The 16,601-nt window shown below is 42.0% G+C and overlaps 1 protein-coding gene across 2 annotated transcripts in view; it reads left to right on the top strand.

The window, feature by feature from the left end:
- TBC1D5 (TBC1 domain family member 5) overlaps nt 1-16,601 on the top strand; it is a 474,884-nt gene that overhangs the window by 274,283 nt on the left and 184,000 nt on the right. For both annotated transcript variants that reach the window (XM_034760748.1, XM_034760747.1), the window contains exons 10-12: nt 3,549-3,637; nt 5,122-5,172; nt 5,266-5,335. In XM_034760748.1, coding sequence (XP_034616639.1) covers nt 3,549-3,637; nt 5,122-5,172; nt 5,266-5,335 — 210 coding nt within the window. The remainder of the gene's footprint in view (nt 1-3,548; nt 3,638-5,121; nt 5,173-5,265; nt 5,336-16,601) is intronic.

The following is a 16,601-nucleotide window of genomic DNA, read 5'->3' as shown; positions in this document are numbered from 1 at the left end:
ATTTCATTTTGTATCTAGGAATGAAGCCACACATCCCAAAATAGCTTCAGCTAACAAAACATAACGCTGGTCTGCTTAGCAGTTAGGGTTGCACTAACACATCACTCAAGTGTTCCATGCTGGCTCCCAAGGGAACCACGAAGTCCAGTACAATGTGTTTGCCCTGATATTCAAAGCCCTTCATGGCCCTAGCTACCTTTGCGATCCCCTCTGCCTTTGTGATCATGATCTCCCATGACAGCAACATTCCTTGGTATATTGCAACAGTTAACTGGTAGGGGGAGATTCATGCATGCAGTAGATAACATTTTTACAGGAACTGGACCTAAATTTTGCAAGTCAGTCCTTTAAGAAATTGGTGTAATAACAAGTTTTAGAACTAACTACAAATGACGCATCTTTCTCTCAGTTTCTACACACTAAAGGCCTACTTGTACACAAATGTAAAAACAAGCAAACAAAACCCTTTTATCTTATTGAAGCTATTTCTCTGAAAGGCTAGTGTGGAAGAACAAAAGACCTTGTTGTTATTAGTTCTGGGTTTAAATATTTGGGAGGCACCCTGGGTCTACAGTGACTTGGATCCATACAAACCTAGTTAGATTGTAGATTTCCAAGGTGTGGAACACTGTTATACCTCATCAGTTATAAAAGTGGTCAAGTTCACAGCTTTTAATTGAAACTGTACTTTAAAAAAATTAATTCACAATATCAGCAAAGTTTTACAATGCTTTCTTACAAGGAGCAATTTGTATGTATGTTTTGTGTGTGTGTCTTTGTAGTAGGTTTCATTGTTTTTTTTGACCAATATATGAAGTAAGATTTTATTTGACTAGCAAAATATACTACTCTCCCCAGTCATATTTATGGGTGAATAGAAGTTTACAAAACAGTAATAGAGACTTTTAAGATTTAAACATCAGTAGATCTTTGATTTTCTAAAAAGCATTGGTACGTGTAGAAGTATAAAGCGAGTATATTTATTTTTCATAAAAATGATCATTAACATTATCTTCAAAAGGCCGTACAGATTTGGGTGCCAAAATTCTGGCTCTAGTTAATTAAAGAGAAATAAATAATTAAGTTAAGCCATTAGGTCAGCCATTGTTCACTCATAATTATATTGTCTTTTTCAATATAATGTTGAAATGTATCAATTTGTATTTCATTTCTAGAAATGCTGTATTTCTGGTTTTCTTTTAAAACCAGAGACTGTATTATGAAATCAGTGTTTTGCTGTTGTTGGCAAGTGTCATAAAATTATCTGAATTCTGTCAACCCTTTTATTAACACTAAAAAGTTCTAGTAAACTGTTGATGTACTGTAGAAAAATATGTGTATATAATACACTAGTGGCTTCTACTACCAATCCAAAAATCTCTAAATGTTTAAAGTGCTCTTTTAACTGAAGGATCAGAGGTGTCTTTTTGAAATCCTGATATTTTATCATCCATTTGCTTTGTTACTGTTTTATGTGAATAGTCACTTTATGATTCTACTTTATTCACAAGTTATGCTATAATATTGGGAAATTGTGTGCTATGCTGGGCTCTTATCTTCTATAACTAATCCTGTCTTATGTCCTTTTATGTTCTTACTCTGTAGTTTGTATGTTTAATTTTTTGGTAGTCAGTTTGTGTTAGACAATCATTCTTGGCAACTTCATTTCTCTTACACAATTTTCATATATATGGGGTGATAGAAGATTTAGACAACAGTAGATTTTTATATTTATGCTTAACTTTTAGGGAGTGGGAAGTCAATAACATTACAGCCTATGTAGCCTGCAATTTATCTCAGTATTTTTGGTTGTTTTGTCTATCTTCCTCTCTCTGGCCTTACCAAACTCTCCTTTCTCTTCCCCATTCCCATGCTGCAGGTCCCTCTCTCCCAAACCTGGTGGTGCTAACTAGTGATCTTATCACAAGTCTTGCCATATTTGATTATTTTCTGAAAGCAGCTGTTCATGGAATAATCAAATGCTTTAATTAAAAAAACCACCCAAACATAAATTTCTAATCCTCATTGTTGCAGAGAAAAGCTTGAAAACATTACCCAAATGTTCCCTAAAAGCTCATAAATTGGAAGGCAAAGAGAAAACCCTCCAAATTTATTGTTTAAAAATCTTATGATTGGGGAGGGAGGGCTGACTCACAATTTTTGAATGTATGGGATTGGTAATACTGCAACTTCTCTTATAAAACCTTCCCTCCAAATATCTGCGTCCACCCCTCTCCCTACAATATCCTGCTCCCTTGTGTTCTTGGAGTGGGTATTGAAGAGGGAACTTCTTTTCCGCATACTATTGCTATTCTATTCTGGCACCCCTACACTCCACAGATGAACAGCTCCTCCCTCTGTGAGGCTTTTCCTCTGCTGAAGGGACCCATCTGGTGGTTCTGGGCTCCCTGTTGTTTAACTGGCTGTGGCACACCCATCCACATGAATTGCATCATCTTGTGGCAGGAGGCTGGAATGGCAGTTTAGTGAAGTGTTCAAGAAGGTGATTTGTGGTCCGACCTGTGTCGGATACTCTCCTAAGGCTGAGACCATCAAAGGGGCCTAAGGGAGTTTAGGCTTCTTTGAAGAACCAGCTTGACACCCTAAAAGTGCCTCTGATTGTGGGGGAGAAAAGGCCTTTCAGATGTAACCTCAATACAGTACAAATAGAGGCAGAAGCAATAATTTGGGAGAGGTTTGCTTTGCCTTTTTAATCTCTTTAATGGGGTGTAATCTTTTCAGCCAAGTGATGACAATTTAAAATGTCAATATAATGAGGTATTTCACTGCTGTTCATTCTATCCAAAACATTCATCTGATCTGAGATTGTGGAAGCAGTTTGAATAGGGCATCATCTCTGGTTTGACCTCTGTGCTTTCTTAACTCAGGGTTTTTTGGGTTTTGCACTATAGATACCAAACATCTGAAAAAGAACAATATTAAGGTTTTGCCACGTATTGGCTTGCAAAGGTTTTCTACATCTTCCCATATAAATCTTTTAATATAAACATAATGAAGATGCTTTAAAAAAAAACCCTTTAGTTCTGGTCTCCATGGGCATGGATATCTCATTTTCTAATTCCTCAAATGGCTGCCTTTGTTTTTTCCAAAGGCTACTGAGATCCCAGTTTTGGAACATTATCAAATAAAAGTCAGTTTAGATTTCATAATTTGTCCTTATTGCAGATCTTGATACTGTAGCTCATGATTGTAATTATCATAAATAAAATTCATATTTATGAACATAGATCTTGGAGTAACTGCCAGGTGCGGGTTTGTCTACCGTTGCCAAATTGTTGTCTGCTACTTTATGAAAAGGGAGAATAACTTGCTTCCCATATTTTATAGGCGAATAAACACTTAGATTTAATCAGAATTTAAAACAAAACCCATTGATTATGAATCAAGTCTAAGAATGTAAATTTTCTTGCTTTTCATTCTGCTGCTGCTGCTAATATTATTGGCTGCTGGATGCTGAGGTGGAGCATTACTGTGCTGGTGCATGAATGAAACATCTTACTGTACTTCTGTTTCCTTTTAATGTTTAGGGTATGCATGAACTTTTAGCACCTATAATCTTTATCCTGCATTGTGACCACCAAGCCTTTTTACATGCGAATGAAGCTGCACAATCAAGGCAAGTGTTGTATATTTATCCATGTAATATAGAAATTGTCACATTTTTCCATATTATTGTAGAGTTAAGAATTAACTGTATCTTCTGTAGAATTAACATATTGGCTTTAAGGTCTATCCAAATAAAACTGATAGTTACGTTTTCTTTTATTAGTTTTTTGTTTTATCATGATTAATAGGCTAATCTTTGAGATGTATTAATTGCCTCCATGAAAGTGAAAAGTAACTCATAATGGGGCTTTTTGGAAAAGAAGTAATTCTTACATTTTAGTCAGTGAAAAAAGAGAGAGGGACCAACCAGAGGAAAAGTATCAACTTGACACCGGTACATATACTATTTTCACTGCATTGTACAAGACCCAGATGTGCTTTAATCTCTATCATTGTAGAGTGGAGGCAGATCAAAGAAGTCCATGGACAAGTTGTATCAATATTTTCTTCTCATACCTTTAAATAATCACTATAGAAAAAAATTTCAGTGATCGATAATTCTTTCATCCCATATACAATTTTTAATAGCTATATTATGTGACTGTCATTTAACTTTAAAGTAATATTAAGTTTAGGCATTGTTTCTCCATTTCATGAAAATAGTGTACACATAACAATTGCAACACAAATGATTGTCCCTCAACTAAATTCAAATGCTTTTTATTCTCTTGCTCCATGAATAAAGCTTCTACTTGTTTTTTAACAAGTTGCCTTGAATCACTTAGTGTTGTGCAGCCATATTTTGCAGTTGTCTTACTACATTTGCTTTTGGAACCCAGCTGCATTAATATAATGTAAATTACCCCGGTTATAGCATAACTTCTCTTAGCAAGATTGTCTAAGATCAGTGTTAGCATAGGGATGGAGTGTGCTTACATGTATTTGTTTTCATTCAGTGTCTATCTTTAGAAATCCTGAAGTTGCATTACAAGATGCTCTTCAGTGGAAAGTAAGCTTGCAGGATACTCAGAATAACCATGTAATATGCATAGCATCCCATCCCCACTGAAAAGGGAGCTAGGCAGCAAAGTAGATAGATAAGAAGTACTGTCACTGATTAATTGCTGTTAAAATACAATAAAAATAGAAGCTATTAAAACAAAATAAATTAATGTTTTGATATTGCATATTTGACCGGTAACCATATTTTTTTTGTTTTGGACAAACAGTGATAGATTGTGCAGTAATCAATTAGTCTAGATCAAGCATATTCAAATAATACATTGTGACATTCAGTAATTTGTTATTTGGAATAATTAGATGGTTACTTCATTGTTGCTCAGACAAGGCAGCTAATTTGTTTTTGATCTTTATAGAAAGGAAAGACTTCATTTGTTCAATGGAGTTACTCTTTTTAATTAAAAAAAAAAAAAGGGCTAGTTTTTCTCATTTGCACTTTATACAAAGTTGGCTTATAAGTACATAATAGTACATAGGGAACATTGACCAAAAATCAATATTCAAATTTTGATTGTTCACTCTTGGCTGTTTCAGTGAGGAAATGAAAGCTCTTTTGAACCCTGAATATCTGGAACATGACGCCTAGTAAGTTTTAACAACTTCCTGTTGTCTTTACATTTCCTTTACTTCTGTGGGCAATGTATTATTTAACATAAAATTTCCATTTTTTCCCCTCAGTGCAATGTTCACACATCTTATGAAAACTGCAGAACATTGGTTTTCGACTTTTGAACATGACAGTCAGAAGGTAAATATTGTTGTAAAATATATATTTATAGTACTTGCAAGTGAACATGCTTTAACACAGCAAAATGAAATAAGTTGAAAGTAACAGTCATCTTCTTAATTAAATAAAAAATAAATTCCTTGTAGGTTTCCTGAGTATCCTTGTTGGTTGCCTCACTTGTAGAAAGTTGTCTGTGTGAGAAATGGCATTACCTGTTTTGAGTCACTGATAACTCAGAAGAAATTTGAATGCTTATGGATCCGTGTCCTAACAGACCACTAAAAAACATTGGGAACAGGATGATTGCGTCCTTACAGACCTATCTACAATGTGTCCAGGGAAAAAAGCTGTGTGATCATAGGAGACTTCGATTTGAGTGACATATGCTGGAGATCACCTGCTGCCAGTACTAAAATATCCATGGAATTTTTAAACATTATATATGACAATTTCGTAACTCAAAAAGTATTGCAGCCCACATGAGGGAATTCTTTATTGTCCGGCTATAGCGAAAGAAGGACAGGATACACTCAATATGATTTTAATCAGGCAGCAACTTTATTATTAGATGTCTAAGACTGCCCAACAGGTAAAAGTGCACAGTGCCAGTAACCCCAAGTTCATTCAATAACTACCCGGAGAGCTTCTGCCAGCCCCCTGTCTTTTTCCATCCAGGCCTCTGAGCCAACCCATTTCTGGGACCTTCCTATCCACCTCCCTCCACATAGGAGGGCTAAGGTGGGCTATAAGAAAGGAGGGTGGGATCCCTGCCATACCATTCATAGGAATCCCACACACCCCTGCCCTCTTCTGTTCCTTTAATCAACACCTTTTAAGTCCTTTATCAAGCCATTTATCCAGTGACTGTGTATACCTTCCCTGTGAAGCACCTGCACTGGACAGCTGCCCCACACTTACATAATGAGTTGTGACATATTAGCCTAACTCCCTTCATGCCTCACATCAACAAAACCTTCCCTGAACCCAATGTGGGAAAGGCGAAAAAACCTCCACTCCACCTAGGCCAGTCTGGTGATGAGGGAAAAATTCCTTCCCAGCTCCCCTAAAAAGAGGCGGCTAGCACGATCCCCACAGCAGGTCCTGACCAAACCTGGTATTTTGCCACCTAAAGGGCACGGAGGGTGGATGCTGTCTTGCCTGCTCTGTGGAACAGGGCACCTGGGCTTGCCCCCTTTTAAATCCTTCTGCCCTTCCGGTCTCAGGGGATGAATCAGTGTCACAACCCTGACCCATTCTTCGCTTTTGCAGCAGCTTCTGATCTCTCCCCTCCCCACCCACCCATAGAGCACTGTTCCTCTTCCCTCAGCCAGCCAGATAATATTCCTTCTCCCCCGATTAAAGGTGCGGTGCGGTCATTAGACCTTATCCTAACAGATAAAGAGGAATTGATCACAAAACTAAAAATTAATTGTAGTTTAGGTACAAGTGATCATGACTTGATCACATTTATAATATGCAAGCAGAATAAAATCAAGACTAGTTACATATATACTGGTGCTTTAATAGCTCCAATTTCACAAAACTGAAAACCATTAGAAGCCAAATCAGTTGTGAGGAAGAATTTTAATCAGAAAAATGTGTATGATCATTGGGAGTCATTTAAAAACACCTTACTAGATTCCCAAAAAGCCACAAATGAGGAAGAAGGCCATACTGTTTAATAAGTTGTTCTGGTGTAGAAGGGCAGTGAAGGCAGCTGTAAAAATTAAAAAATAATATATAACAAATGGAAAAAAGTGGAAGTTTACAGAAATGAATTTTAATCAGAAATTAGGAATAGTAGAAAATTGATAAGGGAAATCAAGAGATACAAGGAGAAATATATGGGAGCAGAGTTAAGAACAATGAGAGAGAGGTTTCTAATATATTATGAACTAAAGAATCTTGATAATGATATTGGTCCATTACTAGATGAAAATGGTAGAATTATCTATAATAATGCAGAAAATATAGAATTTTTCAATAAATATGTGTTCTGTTTTTGTGGAAAAACAGATGATATAGGCTCATCAACTAATGATAACACTCTTTCCATCCCACTAGTACCACTGGAGAGTGTTAAACAGCAGCTACTGTTAGACATTAAAAGTTAGACATTTTAAAATCAGCAGGTCCAGATAACTTGCATAAAGGAGTTTTAAAAGAGCTGTCTGAGGACCTCGCTGAAACATTAATATAGATTTTCAATAAGTCTTGAAGCACTGGGGAAGTTCCAAAAGACTGGAAGAAAGTTAATGTTATGGCAAGTTTTAAAAAGGGTAAACAGAATGACCCAGGTAAACAGAATTATTGGCCTGTCAGTCAGACATCAATCCCAGGCAAGATATAGGAGTGGCTGATACAGGTCTCAATTACTAAAGAACTGAAGTAAGGTAATATAATTAATGCAAACCAACGTGGATTTATGAGAAATAGATTCTTTAGATTAATTTGATATCTTTTTTGATGGGATTACACATTTGGTTGATCAAGGTAGTAGTGTTGATGTAATAAGACTTCTGTAAGACATTTGGTTTGGTACCGCACAATATTTTAATTAAAAAAACTAAAACAATATAAAATTAACATGGCACACATTAAATGGGGTAAAAGCTGGCTAACTGATAGGTCTCAAAATGTAACTGTAATTGGAGAATCATCATTGAGCCAGTGTGTTTCCAGTGGGGTCCCACATGGATTGGTTCTTGGCTCTGTGCTACTTAACATTTTTAATAGTGACCTGGAAGAAAACATAAAGTCCTCACTGATAAAGTTTGAAGATGACACAAAAATTGGGGGAGTGGTAAATGATGAAGAGATCAGGTCACTGATTCAGAACATTCTGGATCACTTGGTAAACTGGGCACAAGCAAATAATGTGTGTTTTAATATGGCTAAATATACACACCTACCAACCAAGAATGTAGGCCATACTGACAGGATGGGGAACTCTATACTGGGAAGCAGTGACTCTGAAAAAGGTTTGGAGAGCGTGGTGAATAATCAGCTGAACATGAACTCCCAATGTGATTATATGGCCAAAAAAGCTAATGCGATCCTAGGATGCATAAACATCTCAAGTAGAAGTAGAGAGGTTATTTTACCTCTGCATGTGTCACTGGATGACCATAGCTGGAATACTGTGTCCAGTTCTGGTATCCACAGTTCAAGAAAGATATTGGTAAATTGGAGAGGGTTCAGAGAAGAGCCACAACAATGTTTGGAGGATTAGAAAATATTCCTTATATAATGATAGACTCCAGGAGCTCAATCTATTTAGTTTAACAACGAGAAGATTAAGGGGTAACTTGATTACAGTCTATAAATAGCTATATGGGGAATAAATATTTAATAATGGACTCTTCAGGCTAGCAGAGAAAGATATAATATGATTCAATGGCTAGAAATTGAAGCTAGCAAAACTCAGACTGGAAGTAAAGTGTAAATGTTGAATGGTGAAAGTAAGTAACCATTGGAACAATTTACCAAGAATCATGGTAGATTCTTCATCAGTGACAACTTTTAAATCAAGACTGGATGTTTTCTGAAAGATTTGCTCTAGCACCTTTAATAACTCCTACCTGTCCACCTTGACCAAGTATCCTCATGGCTTCATGAAAATACCCTTTTGATAAATGGTTCCAAAGTTGAAATATTACACTTGGACAAGAAGATCATGCTCATGCAAACTGAATCCTCTCCTTTTCACGCCTCAACTCAGATTTCCTATTTGCCTTCACTCTCAGTAACTTGATAACAGTGCACTCTCCTCCTCTTCTTCCCTCGACTCCCTCATCCACAGCTACTTATCTCCACCTCCACAACACTGCGAGTGTACCTTTGCCTGAATTCCACCTTTGCTTAACTCCTGATCTGTGCTTTCATCTTCTATCTTCCTAACTATTGAATTCTTTGTTACCTCTTCTTCACTGGTTTCTGGTCTTCAGACTTAGATTTAAGGTTTCTGTGATTTTTAATCACATGTTTAAAGCCAGGCTATATTATTTCATTACTCTACTCCATTAAGTTTCTTATTTATTTCAAAATCTAGTTAAAACAATGCCAGGCCCTTGATATATTCTCTCCAGTCTACATGTTGTACCTTGTCTTTCTGTACTTTTACCCAAACATCCTTTGCTCATGTAGCACAGGCCTCCTTTCTCATCCTCATTATGCAACAAAATTCCTGTATTTTCCTACCTCATGGACTCTCTTTTCAAATCTAAGGTTTTTTTCCCCCTGTATATTTAACTGTTAATTTTTTTCTTACTCGATTATGTGTTTAACTCCCTGGAGTGTTTTGGGACAGTTTGTTTGAAAGACACTATGCGAAATGTAGTCATGCTGTGTACGACCCAAACTCATTAATAAATCACTTCCTGAGAGACCTTCAGATTTGGGTTCACTCGCTGCACTTCAGTTTTCTCCAGACCTCAAAAAGAATATAAGAAGTTCATGAATTTGTCAGACCAAACTGTTGTTTTCTGGGTGCCTGATGGTATGCACGTAAACCTATATTTAGGCACATAAATCTATATTTAGGCACATAAATAAAAGGGTGGTGTTTCAAAGGGTGGTGGTAACAGCTCCCATGAAAGAAACTGTTTTTATTTAGATGCCTCAATATAGCCTATCTTTAGGTACCTGGTATAAAGATTTTGGCTTCAGTTAGCTGGGGCCAATAAGGTACGTACTTAAATATGGAATTTTAAATAATTGTCTGTAATTCAGGTAAAACTCTTGCTATACGTTTTATGAACTCATTACATAGTCATTTTTACTCTAAGTGATGCTGTGAGATGTGTCTTTGTCACCAACTGTTCAGAACTCAGCTTGTTAAACATTTAAATTGTTCCAACTTCTTAGTAAAACTAGTGAAGTTTGAGGTTGAATTTTACATTGAAACTAGCTAAGTCAATCTAGAGCTTTACAGTGCTTGGGTAGAAGATAAAGGTTTACATTGCCTTTTCCATGACGCTGGTGTAAATAATTAGCAATATAGAGCATATGGATTAATATCTAATTGCATATGTTTTTGTTTTGTTTTTTTAATAAAACATGTATAATCTTTAACAACCCTTTGTCTTTTACAATAATTACTTTGAGGGTTGGCTATGTAATAAAGTTTGAAACTTCACAAATGAGGTAGAAGAAGCATGTGCTATGAGATACGTGTTAAATTTTATAGCCTCTAACAGTTGGTTCCATTACTCCCAATTGCCGTTAGAGGAGTTTCTTCAGCTACTGCATTCCCTAGTGGTTAATGAGAGAAATCTGTCTGTATTTTGTATTTGTATGTTGTCCTAGCCTCTCTACTGCTGTATTGCTTTTTTCCTAACACAGATATGCATTAATTACACTGACGTGTAATTATACATTTATATCAACCATCTCAGTTCATGTCACTTTAGGGCGTATTTGTTTGTGTGGCAAGGGTTTGGATATGTTCTTCCTCATGCTTGATCTAAAATTTTGCCATTGTTTTTGCCATTGCCATTGCTCCTATAGATATTCATATTTGTTCTTATGGCATTTCTCATTTCTGTACTATCTGCCTATTTGTCTTTTATGGTGCAACTACTCTCTATTTGGGAATTAGTGTTTGTGATTCAGGTTAACAAAAGATAGTTGAATCCTGGCTTGCATGAAATGTTTTCCGAGAAACGTTCATTACATCAGTTTCCATTTTATGGAGCTTATTTGTTGGGGTTAGAGTATGGAGTTCAACACAACAGTATACTGTCAACCTATCTTTTCTACTTCTGAGACAGACATGATATATTCACTGCCAATGAACATTCTCGCTGGTGGTGGTGGTGCTTTAAATTTCAGTGTCTTTTTGTTGGAATCAATTCTTCCCCATCAGTTTGACATGATTTGCGCATTGTCATAAATATGTTGGAACAATTCGATTTGACTACATGTATAGTCATTTTCTTAGCCGGATTAGAGGAAGAAGCATACCAAATATATTGTAAACATTTTTCCCATTCAGCTTGGAACACATATCAAATCTGGATGTCTGCATGGTCAGTGTGTTGCTACATGGTCAAATGCAAGTTCCGTCATACCACATATTCTGTCATGCTCTTCAGATTAAGTTATGCTGCATTTCTATTAGTGTGATTAATGTCTTTGATATTAGAAATTAACCATTAGCCAACATTGTGGTTAATTGCTGGGATACTGATGTACTGCAATTAGATGCATACTCTCTACTTATCACATCTCTTGAAAATGTATGCCATTTGATGTACTTAGCCTCGGTGATGAAGTACTCAGTCAGCAATATGTCACTGTTATATTATGTCGAGGTCCACAGAAAGTGCATGTGAAAAATGACTCGGTTTTGGCACACTTTCTTAATAATCTTGATTATTTGAAAAAGACTTTTGATACTGAGAACCTTGTTATGGCTTGATTTTGATATACTGATAGCCAATCTTGTATGGGTCCGTTAGCCTAGTTTCTGACTTCGCAGGCGCAGTTTTGTGCCTACAGTCAATTGTGGGCACAAATGCTAGCATTTTGTTAACTAACTGTTGTATCTGTTTTGCAGGTGCAATCAAGTAGTTAGATATCTAAATGTAATAATTTATGACTGTAATCAAAGGAAGATTTAAAAATCAAGGCCTTAATGTCTCCAATAGTATGAGAGCATGCAGTAACTAGACTGAAAAGACCAGATCCTCAGCTTGTGTAAGCTGGCATGTATCAATTGATTTTAATGGGTTATGCTGATGTTACACCAACTGCAGATATGGCCTGTGTATGTAGTGCATATTTGTGTTCTGTCCATAGAGTCTACCTACTTAAGTATGCCTTACATAAAGACAGGAGATACCTGAATGGTTTCAGAGGTAAATGGAGATGTTTGTGCAGGAAGTCAGTAAAACAGGCATGAACTCTTACTATATTGTACCAAATGAAAGTGAGTGGTTTTCTTGTATTCCTGCATTTCTTGGATTGTTTTTCTTGTATTCCATACTCCTTTTCCAGTTTTTTTTTGGCATTTTAATTTTAATATATAACTAATGAAATAGTAGAAAAGGTCACAAACAGGAGGAGGAAGTGGGCAGTGGAGAAACAAAAAACCAGGCAATACTCCTGGGGGAATTCTACCACTGCGCAATGCAGAATTTTGCAGAAATTAACGTGTGCACAGAAAAGACGGTTACTCACCTTTGTACTCGTGTTCTTCAAGATGTGTTGCTCATATCCATTCCAATTTGGTGTGTGCGCGCCGCATGCATGATTGTCGGAAGATTGTTACCCTAGCAACACTCGGTGGGTCGGCTGAGGCGCCCCCTGGAGTGGCGCCCTTATGGCGTCGGATATATGCCCCTGCCAACCCAGCGCCCCCTCAGTTCCTTCTTGCAGGCTACTCTGACAGTCCCCCTTTGGGACTTCGGAGGCCGTGGATAATGCTTGCCATGGACTGGAAGTGGGTGTGCGGTAGGCACACACGGGTGAGATTTGAATCCAGGACTGCTCTGATGAAGTCTATTCTCTGGGTTGGCTGCAAAGTGGACTTTTCGACATTGAGCAGCAAGCCCAGCTGTATGAACAAGCTCATAGTGAACTGAACATGAGATTGCACCTGGACCTCGGAGTGACCCCGAATGAGCCAATCGTCGAGGTATGGAAACACTTGGATCCGATGTCGACGGAGTGAGGCAGCCACAATGGCCATACATTTTGTAAAGCAGGGCCGGCTCCAGGCACCAGCCCACCACGCATGTGCTTGGGGTGGCGCCTGGAAGGGGGCGGCGCGGCGGAGCCCCAGTTGGGCTTGCTGCCCTCCCCCCCGGTGCTCCGGTCGGGGAGAGCGGCCCTGGCCGGGCTTGCCGCCCTCCCCCTGGCGCTTCGGCCGGTCGGGGAGAGCGGGGCCCCAGCCGGGCTCACCGCCCTTCCCCCGGCGCTACGGCCAGTCGGGGAGAGCGGAGAGCCCCGGCTGGGCTCGCCGCCCTCCTCCCGGTGCTTTGGCCGCCGGGGGTTCTCCACCCTCCCCCCGGCGCTTTGGCCGCCGGGGACAGTGGAGAGCCCCGGCTGGGCTTGCCGCCCTCCCCTCGGCGCTCTGTCCGGTCGGGGATTGCGGGCCCGCGGCCGGGCTCGGCGCCCTCCCTTGCCGCGCTGGGGGGCGGGGGCGGCTGGTGGCTTTTTTGCCTAGGGCGGCAAAAAAGCCAGAGCGGCCCTGTTGTAAAGACCCTTGGTGCCGTGGATAGGCCGAAGGGAAGTACGGTAAACTGGAGGTGCTGTTGGTTGACTACAAAGTGGAGGAAGCGCTTGTGCGGCGGATAAATCGCTATGTGGAAGTACGCGTCCTTCATGTTGAGGGTGGCGTACCAGGATCCAGGGAAGGAATAATGGTCCCCAGGGAAACCATGCGGAACTTCAACTTTACCATGAATTTATTGAGTCTGTGCAGGTCCAGAATGGGCTGTAGCCCCTCCCTTTGCCTTGGGGATTAGTAGTAGAAGTAAAACCCCCTGCCCCTCAGTTCCTTTGGAATCTCCTCTATAGCTCCGATAGTTAAGAGCGTTTACACCTCCTGTAGGAGGAATTGCTTGTGAGCGGGGTCCCTGAAGAGGGAAGGGGAAGGCGGGTGGGAAGGGGAGGAAAAAAACAAATTGGAGGTGGTATCTACTTTCCACCGTACGTAGGACCCAGCGGTCTGACGTTATGCGGGACCACGCAGGGAGGAAATAGAAAAGGCGGTTGGTGAAAGGTGGGGAAGGATCCTGTAAGGAGACTGGTGCTCTGCCCTCGGGCGCACCTTCAAAAGTTTTGTTTGGACCCCACCGATGGTTTGGGGGGGGCCCTGGTTCTGGCCTGTCTGAGGACCAGATTGTCTCTTCCTACGACCCCGGCCGCATCTTCTAGAGAAGTCTTGTCTCGGCCGGGGGTTAGGGGCAGGTGCGCTGTGGTTGAGGTTGGAAGGGCCTATGTTGCGTCACCGGGGTATGCATGCCCAATGAACGCATGATGGCCCGGTTATCTTTCAGATTCTCGCGTCTGAAATCAGTTTTGTCGGAAAATAGACCCTGGCCATCAAAGGGCAGGTCCTGGATAGTTTGCTGCAGTTCCGGTGGAAGACTGGACACCTGCAGCCACGAAATGAGGCACATAGCTACGCCCAAGGCTAGAATCCTAGCTGCCGAGTCTGCCGCATCTATCGAGGCCTGCAAAGATGTCCTGGCGACTTTCTTTCCCTCCTCTAGCAAGGCCCCGAACTCCTCCCTGGACTCCTGAAGAACCAGCTCTTTGAACTTCCCCATCGAGTTTCAGGTATTATAATTATAATGACTCAAGAGGGCCTGCTGGTTAGCCACTCTGAGTTGTAGACCGCCAGTAGAATAGCTCTTGCGGCCGAATAAATCCAGGCGTCTAGTGTCGTTTGATTTAGGAGCGGGAGCTTGTTGGCCGTGTCTTTCTCTCTCATTAACGGACTGTACAACGAGGGAGCATGGTTGGGGATGAATGTACAAGTACTCATAGTCTTTGGAGGGGATCAAGTACTTCCTCTCCACCCCCTTGGCAGTGGGGGGAATAGACGCCGGAGATTGCCAGATTGTATTGGCATTTGCCTGCATGGTCCGAAAAAACGGCAAGGCTAAATGTGTCGGGGTATCGGCACATAAAATGTCCACCACCGGATCCTCGACCTCCACCTGGAGGTTCATGTTTTGTGCCACCCTGCGAAGTAAGTCTTGGTGTGCGCGGAGGTCTATAGATGGGGGGCCAGAGGAGGACATACCCGCCACCACCTTGTCAGGCAAAGATGAGGAGGATACGCCTGGAACTAACTTGCTGGCACGGGTCTGGCTGCTCTAGGTCCACCATGCTAGGGGCATGGGCCTGAGCTGAGGGTAGGGCCATCGCCTCCGAGCCCCCGGGGGGCAGGGGGCAACTGAGAGTGGCCTCCGGACCCGGGGTTCCGAGTGGGCCAAGCGAGATGCCCCCAAGGGGACACCTTGGGTCTGATGGTATGCCCAAGGGGTCCAAAAGGAACATTGTGGGGGTCCTTGAGCAGGATCCTGCCCCTTGTCATTCCATTGGCTAGCACTGTCCGCGTCTTGGCCATGGACGTGGTAGCCACTCTCCGCTTGGGACGACCTCAAGTTGGGACGGGACGGCCAAGGCGGAGCCGAGCGCTCATGCTGGGTCACAGTGTCCTGTGTAGTTGCCTCGCGCCGTGGAGATGGAGATCGGTGCCGCAGTCTCGAGCGGTACCGCAACCTGGATCGGGACCAACGGTCGTATCGGTGCTGGGAGGCAGAACTGGATCTCGATGAAGATCTATGGGCGGAGCGGTGCCCAGATTGACTCCGAGTAGATCGGGATTGGTGCTGGGAGCTGGACTGGTACCGACCATAGCGGGACGAAGATCTTTGTGAGGCGGAGTGGCACTGCGAGTGCAACCTGCGTCGAGATGGAGATCGGTGCCGGGACTGCGAGCGGTGCTGTGGACGAGACCAACGTATGGATCGGGACTCTGACCTGGATTGGGACCGAGACTGGTGCCGCCCCATCTCGCTCTGCGACGGAGGGCACATCATGGAGGGCTTCCCTTTCGAGGGAACAGCCCACAACGGCGGTACTGAAGGTTGCGACGGTCCCAACTCGGTGAGTGCAATCAACTCGCATGCCGTGGAGAAAGTCTCCAGGGTGGAAGGTAGGTCGAGCTTGACCGCAGTACACACTGGCGCGGCTTGTGTGCACCGCACTCAACGGTGCTTGTGGAGCTGAAATCAACGGTGCCGGAGTTGGAGCCTTTGTGGGGTGGTCCGGCACGGCACGTTGCTCCAAAGGCAGCCAGGCGGTGCCGGCAATTGCACCGGAGCAGCAGGTTGCTTGTGCTGCTTCTTGGATCCTGGAGACAGCAAACGGTGCCACACTGGTAGCGGTGCCGGGGACGTCCAGTGCCGGGAGTCTTTGCCAGTGCTGGGTCGCGAAGCCGTTGTTTCCGGTGCTGAAGGTGCGCTTCGGACCGACAGTGCCGGGTCTCGGACACTGGACTAAGTGCCGCTTCCATCAGGAGCTGCTTCAAGCGAAAGTCCCAGTCCTTTTTAGTCCGAGGCTTGAATGCCTTACAAATGTGGCACTTATCTGCTTGATGAGATTCCCCCAAGCACTTCAAACAGGAGTCATGGGGGTCTCCCGTAGGCATCGGCTTAAGGCAGGCCAAGCACGGTTTGAAACCCGGAGACCTAGGCATGAGCCCGGGAACCAGGAGGGAGGGAAGGGGAGAATCCCCTTACCCCCAGTTACGATGTACACTAACAAC

Source organism: Trachemys scripta, chromosome 2, assembly GCF_013100865.1.
Source record: "Trachemys scripta elegans isolate TJP31775 chromosome 2, CAS_Tse_1.0, whole genome shotgun sequence".
NCBI lineage: Eukaryota > Metazoa > Chordata > Testudines > Emydidae > Trachemys > Trachemys scripta.
The sequence above is the reverse complement of the archived record's forward strand: the minus strand, read 5'-3'. Positions and strand labels throughout refer to the sequence as shown.